Source organism: Zingiber officinale, chromosome 8A (assembly GCF_018446385.1).
Source record: "Zingiber officinale cultivar Zhangliang chromosome 8A, Zo_v1.1, whole genome shotgun sequence".
Taxonomy (NCBI): domain Eukaryota; kingdom Viridiplantae; phylum Streptophyta; class Magnoliopsida; order Zingiberales; family Zingiberaceae; genus Zingiber; species Zingiber officinale.
In genome coordinates, this window is record NC_056000.1 from 115,505,018 (window position 1) to 115,516,895 (window position 11,878).

At 36.0% G+C, this 11,878-nt stretch overlaps 2 protein-coding genes across 2 annotated transcripts; one reads left to right on the forward strand and one right to left on the reverse strand.

The window, feature by feature from the left end:
- Positions 1–7,322, reverse strand: LOC122010016 (RGG repeats nuclear RNA binding protein A-like). Its single transcript, XM_042566366.1, has 6 exons — positions 6,974–7,322; positions 6,235–6,868; positions 2,199–2,313; positions 1,659–1,811; positions 1,507–1,566; positions 1–420 (listed from the first exon to the last, which is right to left on the reverse strand). Exons 1-6 carry the CDS (start codon positions 7,155–7,157, stop codon positions 205–207), a joined length of 1,362 nt encoding a protein of 453 aa, XP_042422300.1. The 5' UTR covers positions 7,158–7,322; the 3' UTR covers positions 1–204.
- A 2,027-nt stretch (positions 7,323–9,349) lies between these two features.
- On the forward strand, positions 9,350–10,895 carry LOC122010017 (pentatricopeptide repeat-containing protein At5g18390, mitochondrial-like). Its single transcript, XM_042566367.1, has one exon. It carries the CDS (start codon positions 9,376–9,378, stop codon positions 10,714–10,716), a length of 1,341 nt encoding a protein of 446 aa, XP_042422301.1. The 5' UTR covers positions 9,350–9,375; the 3' UTR covers positions 10,717–10,895.
- Positions 10,896–11,878: the final 983 nt, after the last annotated feature.

Here is an 11,878-nt window from a genome sequence, read left to right on the forward strand (position 1 = left end):
AAATCAAACAAAAGAGCACAAACTTCTATTCCAAACAATTAGTATGTCCCAAGTCTTTTAAAAACAACTCTTTACAAAGTACTGTGAACGCCAAGTTAACCAACCAAAATAGTCTTTTACCACACAAAACATTAGCAACATGGCAATGCAAAACAGGTATAAACCGTCGGGAGTAGAGCAGAAAGGTCTACCTACTGAGCGAAATCATACCTTGGCTGCAGCACCCAACACAGGAAACTGGGCAGGATCATCGAAATGGAGGGAAGGAATGCCAGGGCCTCTGTGCCCTGCATACCCACCTCCGATGCTGTCACGGCCTCCACGGCCTCGACCTCCTCTCCCACCACGGCCACGACCCAGATATGGCCGAACATAGCTCCCTCCATCAGCAGGTTTTAGAAACTCCGTTATGCTTAATGACTGCAAGAACAGAGAAAATATCATTAAATTTTGTGCATGGATATATGAAATAAAGTTGACATGACTAAGTAATTGGAGATGTGTTTGATAGAACTACCTTAAACTAGTAGGAAAGGGCATAATCTACATGTTCTCAACAAATGAGGACATGGGCGATAAAGCCCCAATGCAACATGACACATCATTTTCAGTTTTAATAGGTATGGAGAAATAATCTATATGTCAAGACTAAACAAAGCAGGATACAGAGTTCCAGATAACTTGAATAATTCAAGAAAAAAGAAAGATTGATTTGCAAAGTAAAAGAATAGTTGGGTTGTGCAAGAACTGTAGTGCCAAAGCCAATATATAAAATCCAACATTTGTGGTAGAACACTTTGGAATGGAAATAATTCCAGAACTGATTAGGCGATAAACAAGTTATTAATGGGAATACCCATACCAATTCATGTATGTAAATTTACAAATTGAATAGTCAAATGATAAATAGCTAATTTATTCTTATCTAAAATATTAACAAAATGGAAATTTTAAATACTAACTGTCAGGAACCAAGTTGTAGATAGATTTGCAAAATGTCAAATTCTGCCACAAAACCTCATTTCCTACTCTCTATCGCTCACCTCCACCAAAAGAAATAGCAGGACTATAAAAGCTTCTGAATTTTCACATCACTTGTCTATCTTTTTGGTATGCCTCTCCGCTTTTATTTTCCTTTTCTCTTTTATCTACATGAATCAAGCATGAATGCATTGCATATGCAGACTATATGGCCTCGAGAAGGAATGCATTGGCAGTTGGGGAAATTTGGTAAGAATGAAATTTTCATTTTCTTGACCAATACAAGTTTTGATGCTGATTAGAACTGGGAGACAGTGACACACGGTGTGATTTTAATCCATGGATAACAATTGAACTAGCATGACTGCCAGGAGTGTTTCCTCTGCATAAATACGGAGATTAATCAGTGACTAATGATAGTAATTATAATTCACTATAAAATCGTCAGCAGACTTGCATGTGCAGAACAAAATAACAGAGAGATAGAATAAACAATAGATATTATATCACAATTACAGATGTGACCTTACGAACTCTTTCTTCCTTCTCCAAACTATCCTTCTTCAGCTTTTCTCTCTCAATTTTCTGACAACCAGTAAAGTTAGTTGTTTACTTGGAATCTCTACATGTCAAAGAAAAAAAATAAAAATGCTATAGGGAAGTCTCCAAGAGCTAACCAGTTTAACAAAATTTTCTTCTTGCTTTTTCTCAACAAGCTGCATGCTTTCAAAATCCTGGTCAACAACCACCTTCCTCTCCTCGATTTTCAGAGGCTGTAATGCCTTTCGTTTCTCTTGAAGGACCTTCTCATATTCATCAAGGGTCATTTCCTATAACGAAAAAGAAGCTTTTAGACATGAAGTATCATGTTCAACTCAAATTTCAATGAATAACTTAAAATCTACTAGTGCAGTAATCCAGTAATCATATTGCTACACTTGAAAGAAGAAAGGGGACGCTCTAAGGATTGCTCAATGGAAAATCAATCTAAATAGATGTGAGCACCCTACACCTCCAAATAAAGAGACTTATTTTGTGGTTGAAACCTTGTTTTAGTGAGGATTGCTAACTATTTTCAATTATCCTGGAATTGATGTAACCCACATCTTGACACAATACAACAACAACTAAGTCTTATCCCACTAAATGGGATCGGCTACCATCTTGACACAATAATTTTATATATAGTTTTTAAAAATTATGAAAAATTGTAATACATTGTCCTCTTCCTTGGGATCCTTCTCATCAGAAACCTCTCTGTCAACCAATTGGTTTTGATCTGTAATCACTGCTTCTTCACCATTTGACACATTGGCAGTTGCAAGCATATCCCTGCTCCAGAAAGTTTTTAGTTCAATCAGTTCAACTATTAATAAAACTAATACATGTTACTGAATTTCTATTAATAAACACAAGATATCCATTTTCTAGTTTTCTAAAATAAAGAAAAAATATGATAATAAGAGAACAGGTAAGAGCTTTAGCACAAGACATCTACCTGTGGAATGCTCCCTCTGGTGCTTTATTAAACAACCAAAATTTATACCAGAACAAGAATTTACAAGCCTACATAGGGTAAAATGCATACAAAATAATCTTGAGAAAAAAAGACCTAAGAATATTAACCAAGCCTAAAAATGTTTTCAGTCAGTTATTCTATTATAATTAACTATATTCAGTCTATAAGAAAATAAATCAAACGGCCACCAAAATATAAAAAAGTGTCATTTGATGTAAACAAAGAGTGGTAGCACATTTGATTTTTTTTTTTTTGATTTTTTCCACTAGTACCGGAATGGTACTAGTACTTTGTGCAATAAATATACTCTTTTGCTTTTGCCAAATTTGCAATAGAGCAAACAACAGGGAACCAACAAACAACAACAACAACCAAACATTTTCCCACTAAGTGGGGTCGGCTGTATGAATCCTTTTATGCCATTGAGCTCTATCTCCTATTATATCATCATCTATATTTAAATAAATTTTATCTTATTTTATTGTTGCTAACCAAGTCTTTTTTGGTCCTCCTCTTCCTCGTTTGATATGCATGTTTATCATAGTTTCACATAGCTTAACTGGAGCATGTATTGGTCGTCTAAGTACCTGTCTGTACCATCTTAAACGTGTCTCTCGAAGTTTTTCCTCAATAGATGCAACTCCGACTTTCTCTCAAATGCTTTCATTTCTTATTTTGTCCATCCTCGTATGTCTACACATCCACCTTAACATCCGCATCTCTGCAACTCTCATCTTCTGCTCATGTGCTCGAGTCATAGCCCAACATTCAGCTCCATATAACATAGCCGGTCTAACTGCGGTTTTATAGAACTTACCTTTAAATTTAAGAGGTACTTTATGGTCACATAAAACACTCGACGCTCCCCTCCATTTCACTCATCCTGCTTGTATTCTATGTAAGACATCGCTCTCAATCCCTCCATCGTTTTGCAAAAATAATTCTAAATAGTTAAATCTATCGGTTCCGGGCAACTCGTCCTCTCCTATCTTAACAGTTGTTTCATTACTTTATGGTCGTCTAAGTACCTGTCTGTACCATCTTAAACGTGTCTCTCGAAGTTTTTCCTCAATAGATGCAACTCCGACTTTCTCTCAAATGCTTTCATTTCTTATTTTGTCCATCCTCGTATGTCTACACATCCACCTTAACATCCGCATCTCTGCAACTCTCAACATTCAGCTCCATATAACATAGCCGGTCTAACTGCGGTTTTATAGAACTTACCTTTAAATTTAAGAGGTACTTTATGGTCACATAAAACACTCGACGCTCCCCTCCATTTCACTCATCCTGCTTGTATTCTATGTAAGACATCGCTCTCAATCCCTCCATCGTTTTGCAAAAATAATTCTAAATAGTTAAATCTATCGGTTCCGGGCAACTCGTCCTCTCCTATCTTAACAGTTGTTTCATTACTTTTAATATTGCTAAACTTAAATTCCATCTATTCTGTCTTTAATCTACTAAACTTAAAATATTTCCCTTCTAGTGTTTCCCTCCAAGATTCTAGTTTACCATTTATTCTTTCACGTGTTTCATCTACCAAAATAATATCATCTGCAAACAACATGCACCACGGTATTGTATCTTGAATGTGCGTAGTGAGTTCGTCCATAATTAGCGTAAAAAGATATGGACTTAGAGTTGATCCTTGATGTAACCCTATCTTTATTGGAAATACTTCAGTTACTCCACCTGAAGTCTTAACTCTGGTCGTTACATCCTCATACATATCCTTAATTAGTTCAATATATGTTACGCTAACATCTCTCTTTTCTAAAATTCTTCATATAATTTCTCTTGGGACTCTATCATAATACCATGTGTAGATCTTGTCTTTACTCCCGATACTTTTCAATTAATTACCTAAGAAGATGTATAGCTTCTATTGTCGACCTTCCAGGCATGAACCCAAATTGATTTTCTGTCTCCTTCCTTAATCTTTTTTTCTATTACTTTTTCCCAAAATTTTATAGTATGACTCATTAGTTTAATACCTATATAGTTTGCACAATTTTGTATGTCTCCCTTGTTCTTATATAAGGGAACTAGAGTACTTATCCTCCATTGATCAGGTATTTTTTTCGTTCTCAATATCATGTTAAATAATTTTGTAAGTCATTCAATACCTTATTTCCCTAAGCACTTTCATACCTCTATCGGAATATCATCTGGTCCAACGACTTTTCCATTATGCATCTCATTTAAAATTTGTTTTACTTCTGAAATTTGAATTCTACGATAAAAATTAAATTTCTATGCTCATTTGACATACTTAAATTACCTAAGTTAAGTTAGTCACCTAAACCGTCATTAAAAAGGTGATGAAAATACCTCTTCCACCGCTCTTTTATTTCTCCATCGTTTACTAATACCCTATTATATTCATCTTTAATATATTTTATTTGGCTAAGATCTCTTGTTTTCCTTTCTCTCACTTTAACTATTCTATAAATGTCTCTTTCCCCTTTTTTTATATCCAATTTTTGATATAATCGTTCAAAAATTTTATTTTTTTCTTCACTCACTACTTTCTTAGCTTCTTTCTTGGCTATTATATATTTTTTTAAATTTTTCTCGTTCTTACAAATATATAATTCCTTATAATTAATTCGTTTTTCCTTCACTTTCTCTTGTACTTTCTCATTCCACCACCAAGATTCTTTACTTAGTGGTGCATGTCCCTTTGACTCACCGAGTACACTCTTAGCTACTATTTTCAACTTTGATACCATCTTATCCCATGTTATATTAGAGTTATCGTATATTTCACCTAATGCTTGTACTTCTACCTTCTCCTTGAATATATTTTGCTTCCCATCATTTAACTTCCACCACTTAATTCTAGGAATCGTATATATTTTCTTTCTATTGATACTATGTTTGAGGCGTATATCCAACACTACTAACCTATGTTGGGTAGTTAAGCTTTCTCCAAGGATGACTTTGCAATCTTTACAAATCTTTCTATCCTTCTTCCTAACCATAAGAAAGTCAATTTGCGATTTATTATTCCCACTTTTGAATATGACTAAGTGTTCTTCTCTTTTTTAAAAAAACGTATTAGCTAATATAAGGTCATATGCTATCGCAAAATCTAATATAGTTTTCCCTTCCTCATTCCTCGTTCCAAACCCATAACTCTCATGTACTCTCTCATATTCCTCATTTTTCACTCCGACATGCTCATTTAGATCACCTCCTATTAAAATCATTTCATTTGGTGGAATATTTTGTAATATTTCATCTAAGTCCTCCCAAAACCTTGATTTGGTAGCTTCATCTAATCCTACCTATGGTGCATACACGCTAATTATGTTCATAATTTCTTTCGACACTATTAGCTTAAGGGCTATAATTCTATCCCCTTTTCTAACTACTCCTACAACTTCATCTTTTAACAAACTATCTACAATAATACCCACCTCATTTCTTGCTTTACTCTTTCCAGTGTACCAGAGAACCAAAATGAAATTAAATTGAGCATGAAATAACCTTTCCAATGAAGGTAGTCAAGTGTTCTATGAAACAACAATCATGATCCTCAGCAAATAATGATTCAACCAATCTAGTAATCATCTGATGAACTAATATGAGTAGCCAAAATGAAAGAGAACAGGATCAGATCGTTGCTTCTCATTCTATTTATACCCAAACCATTCACAGATATAGCATATAACAATTGTATCATTTTACTAACAAAGCAATCTAATTTATAAGTAAAATCATACCATCCAGATGCACCATCAGCAGGAAGGGTAATGCTATTGACTTGTTCCATTCCAGTAGGAACATCCTCTTTATTCTTAGGCTCATTCCATTGGTCGCTTTTCCTTTCAAGAACAGGCTCCTTCTCAATATACCTCTGACCAATGCCACCTCTGCTTCCTTGTCTGCCTCCACCAAATCCTCTCCTTCCTCGGCCCTCACCACCTCTGAAATGTTGGTTATCATGGTCATAGTCTTTTCCCTCCCAACCTGAATTCCTGTGCTGATCACCAAACTTGCTCTCAACTATAGGTCCATGGTTCTCCACATGTTCATTGGTTTTTCCCTGCACCTCAGCCTCCACATCCACCCAATCTACACTCTTTCCTTGGTTTTCCAACTCGACGCCATATTGATTCACACCATCAAATCCCTGATGCTCGTAGAAGCCCCTTTCTATCCAACGCCCCCTTGCTCCTCTGCCTCCACTCCGCCCACGGCCACGCCCTCCAGAATCACTTCCAAAGCCCCTTGAGTACCCATAATCTACCTTCTCGTTAGTATCGAGATCAGCACCTTCCCCGCTGCCAGATCGAAGCCCACCTCTGCCAAGTCCGCGGCCACGATCGCCTCTTCCTCTACCCCGCTTAGCCCGCGCTGAATTAAAACAAAATCGAAACAAATCCTTTAACAGAAATCAAAGTTCAACGATACCAAGACAACCACCACTTTGAAAGTGAAGACGAAGTTAAGAAGCCGTACCGAACTCCGCTGTAGGAAGAGGCTTGGGAGGAAAACCATCATCTCGGAGCTTGGGCGTGGCCTTGGGCTGGGGTTTTTCTCCCGCAACCGAGCTCTTAGACTCGACCTTCGCAAGGAGGACCATGACATCACCACCATCGTCGTCTTCGCCTAGAAGCGCAAAAGGATTGTCCTGCCGAGCCATTGGGATACTGGAGGGCGATAAAATCGCCTCCTACTCTTCTTCTTCCTCCACCTCAAACCCTAGCCTCAACTGCCAGAGGCTCCATAGCGGCAGCCACCGAAGTCGTCGAAACCCAAAATCGCATTATTGTTCAACGTCTCTTCGGCCGAGATTCCATCGATTGCTGCAAAAACAAAAGGGAAATGTTCAATTTCCCCCATAGTTTAATCACTTTTTGTAAAATGCTCCTTAGACTTAATTTATTTAATTACTTTGAAAGCTTGCTTAAACTCCCATAGCCTCTTAAAATAATATTTATTTTTTTAAAAAATAATATTTATTTTTTAAAAAAATATTTACAATTATTTCAAGTTTTTGAGATCTATTTAAAAATTAATAATAAAATAATTCAAAAATAATTGTATAATAATTTTGACTAAATTATTAAAAAAATGTTTTCTTTTATAAAAAAAAAAATCAAAAAAGAGGTTCCAACTTAAAGAAATAACTTATTGCTGTCCATTTTTCTAAAAAAAAAAAAAAAAAAAGTCAAATGAGCCGTCCTTATTTAAAAAATAATGTGTTTGATTGGAAGTTAGCCTCCATAATTTTGATTATTTATTCAAAATTATTAATAAAAATTTTATTTGGTTTAAGTAATCGATGATTCTCAAGTAATGTTCCATATCCGACACGTCAGTAAAAGGGAAATATAATTCGGAATTAGAAAATTTCGAAAAACTGAGGTTTTTCTTGATTCCGGAATTAACGAATTTTCTTTACCAAAAATACTTTTCGATAAGAGAAAAACATAAAAAAAATAAAAAAAAAATAGAACAAAATGTTTAAAAAAATAATAAAAATTAGAAAAAATATAAAAATAAAAAATGTTAGAAAATAAAAAAATAGAATAAATGTAAAAAAATAAAAAAAAGACGTAAAAAACTTTTAAAAATAGAAAAAAATGAAAAAAATAAAATATTTTAAAAATTAAAAAACGCAAAAATAAAAATAAAAGTAAAAAAAAGGAAAAAGTAACAAAAACACATAAAAGAAATAAAGAAAAATGTGAAAAAAAAGGTAAAAAAATTTAAAAAAAAAATCTAGAGTTTAAATAATAATAATAATATTATTATTATTATTATTATGTATAGGTTGTTTTGTAACCGACGATAATACAGTAAAATATTAAACTAGGTTATTTATTAAAACCTTCAAAAAATAAGTTTTTATTACATTACCTAGGGTAAACTAAACAACATTTGATTATATTTTATTCCCCATAATTTTGACTATGTGATTACCTGATAGAAGTTATTCGTTATTTTCTTTAACCATTAGCTTCCACAATATATAGAAGCTAACCAATAGTTGTTTCACGTCGTAAAAATTATTTGGTAGTTTCTACATAGTTAATCATAATTAAATTATGTTTATTTAAAATGTAATAAGTGTCATGGAGTCTTCATCGTTTGATTTGGAGTCTTCATCGTTTGATTTGCTCATTAAAATATTATATTAATTAGATTAGCATTAAAAAATTAAAATGGTATAAAATTATCATGGTAAAAGTTAGATGTTAGGTTCTATAATGGTAGAAACTAACAACCTAATTTTTACATGATCGAATGATCAAATAATCTATTGTAAAAATTAATTGCTAATTTTTACACGTTATAGAAATATTGTGATCAAATGATCAAATAATATAAAAATATTGTGAGGAGCTCACTTTAAAAAGAGTATAGAAGGATCCTCATTTGACTTTAATAAAAAAATAATAATAAGATACTCATCTAACAACAATGTAAATAACGAGCATCCATTGAATTTTTACCTATTTTTATTAGAAAACAGCTACTTAGTCAATTTTAATAAGCATTATAATATTTGTTTTTATATTTTACGTTAAAATTTTAATAGCAATTATTGTTTTAATGTATTTATTAATTTATTAGGATTTAAAAAAATCACCATCATTGTTATTGTCAGTTGGGTGGGGAAATAGTTTTACTAAATACAATCTTAAAAACAAAAGTTATTTAAAATCCAAAAATTAAAACTAAAATAATTTTAAAAATTATGATTTTTTTCATCCTTGGTAAGATAAAGATATTAAGGGTGATTTGTTAAATCTTTTAAACGTTTAGACCATGTTGAAAATAACCGTAACATCAAACCCGGTTCAGCTTGAGCTCATACCTAGCATTTGGTCCACTCACGAGTCACGAGCTCGCCGATGCTCCGCTCACCCGCCGCTTTGCTCCTCCGCCGCTGCTGCCTCCACTCGTTCGCCCCTCCGGCTCCGGCTCTCCATTCCTCTTCGAAGGATGCCTACTTCGCTGCGGTCAGCCACATCGCTGGCGTCGTTCGCCGCGATTTCTACCTTGAGCGTACCCTCGGACGCATGCGCCTTCCCCCTCCCACCTCCGACCTCGTCCTCCGCGTCCTCCGAGAAGCCGCCCACAGCGCCCCCCTCTCCGCCCTCCGCTTCTTCGCCTGGGCTCGCAGCTCCTCCTCCTACCGCCCCTCCGGCCCCGAGTTCGACGCCCTCATCCTCCCTCTTGCCCGTCACCGCCACTGGTCTCAGATGTGGAAGCTCGCCGAGGACATGCGCTCCCTTTCCCTCCCACTCCTACCCTCCACCTTTTCCGCCGTAATCGAAGCTTACGGTGATGCCTCCCACGTTGATCTCGCCGTCGACGTCTTCAATCGCCTCCCCAAGTTTGATTGCCCCCAGACCACCGCCGTCTATAATGCTCTCCTCTCCGCCCTTTGCCGCGTTGGGAACTTCCATGGTGCATACGCCCTTATTCGCCGGATGGCCCGCAAGCAGGTCCTCCCTGACCGCCAAACCTTCTCCATCCTCGTCAATGCCTGGTGCGCCGCTGGCAAACTACGAGAAGCGCAGGACTTCCTTGAGGAGATGAACCGTCGGGGCTTCAAGCCTCCAGTCCGCGGTCGTGACATCCTCATTGACGGCCTCGTCGACGCTGGTTACCTCGAGTCCGCCAAGTCGATGGTGCTGCGGATGACCAAGGAAGGCGTGTTGCCGGACATCACCACCTTCAATTCACTCCTTCAGGCGCTCTGTGATTCCGGGGAGACGGATTTCTGCGTGGGGCTACTCCAGGAGGCAAGCGACATGGGGCTCTGCCCGGACATCTCAACCTACAAGGTCTTGATCCCGGCAGTCTCCAAGTCAGGGAAGATTGAAAAAGCCTTTAAGCTGTTTTACAGCGCAGTGGACGATGGAAATAAGCCATTTCCAAGTTTATATGCAACCATAATCAAGGCATTGTGCAAGGCAGGGAGATTCTGTGATGCATTTAGTTTCTTTAATGACATGAAAGGCAAGGGGCATCCACCCAACCGGCCAGTATTCACAATGCTTGTGAAATTGTGTGTCCGTGGTGGGAAGTTTGTGGAGGCTGCAAACTATTTGGTGGAGATGACAGAGATGGGAATGGTGCCGATGTCACAGAGCTTTGATATGGTAGTTGACGGATTGAAGCATTGTGGGAAACATGAACTTGCAATGAGGATGGAGCAGATGGAAGTATCACTCAGAAGCTACTAGTGAAACAATCATTCTTGGGTGGATGTTTTCTTTCCAAAGGAAGATCAATTTTTATCAGGGATTTTTTCATGTCATATGGTCGACCATGAAGTCCATATGAAGGAGGCCCTTCAACTTGCAATCATGTACACTATCTCTTTTCAAAAGCTCAGGTATAAATTATGAATTGCTTTCTTCTAGTAAAATTTCTTTATTTTTTAGCAAATTGCTTGCTTTGGGGGTAAAAAGAGTTTTTGTGCTTTTGATCACAATCTAATTTTAGTTTTGAAAGGAATATTTAGTGTTTGTGTAGCATACTATGACCTAGTTTTATTCCAAACTGCTTAGGTATAGAGTTTACGTGGGTAGCTAATTGAGCCAATAGAGGCTGGGATACTTTGTGAACTGTTGTTTTCTCTTACGTATCTAATTAAGCTGATTCTGGAAGTATGCATGTAACTTCACTTTTAATAGTTGAACTAGTATTAACTTAATAATTCATCTTTTTGGCAAATGTTGATATTTCAATTGATTATCCATGAGAGAAAATAGGTTAGATGGAATGGACAAGTTCAATTGTGGCTAATAGACAATGAATTACAGTGCAAGGTGTAAGGAGTAGAAGAAGAACACAGAAAATAATACTCAAATAGTTGGGGCAAATGCCTTTGATGATGATGACACATCATGGTGGATGATGGTCTGTAGATTTATGATAATAACCAAATTTACATTTGAATAAATAAAAAAAACTACTATATGAATTCATACAGACATTAGTTTTGTGGTTCATCCATTGTGAATGAAAACAAAATTTTAGAGATACGTGTACCAAAATTATATTCAATATAATTCGAGTGCATGCACCCATGGATTGCTAGTTAGGATATAAAATTAGCACTAGCACTGAGGATGAAATAAATCCAAACTTTTTCTATCCAATCGTGCACTACATATCATAAATACAACTGTTGAATTCACCACCATCAGCAAAACATATAACTTTTATTGACTACTTTAAACCAGTTTAGAATAGTTCAATCCCATTTAAAATAGAATAATCATTGTATGTTTGGTTTAAGACTTTCCAACAACTTTCATTTCATGTGAATAGATTAATAAACTGGTATTTTGCAAATAAGAGTCATATAAAAGAACTGTCTGAAGCCAGCCCATGCATTCA

Coding starts and splice junctions, on each gene's coding strand:
- LOC122010016 (XM_042566366.1), bottom strand. CDS start 7,157: ATGGCTCGGCAGGACAATCCTTTTGCGCTTCTAGGCGAAGACGACGAT. Junction 2,314..6,234: donor GCTGATGGTGCATCTGGATG/GTATGATTTTAC, acceptor TTTCTGGAGCAG/GGATATGCTTGCAACTGCCA. Junction 1,567..1,658: donor AAGAAAATTTTGTTAAACTG/GTTAGCTCTTGG, acceptor ACTGGTTGTCAG/AAAATTGAGAGAGAAAAGCT.
- LOC122010017 (XM_042566367.1), top strand. CDS start 9,376: ATGCTCCGCTCACCCGCCGCTTTGCTCCTCCGCCGCTGCTGCCTCCAC.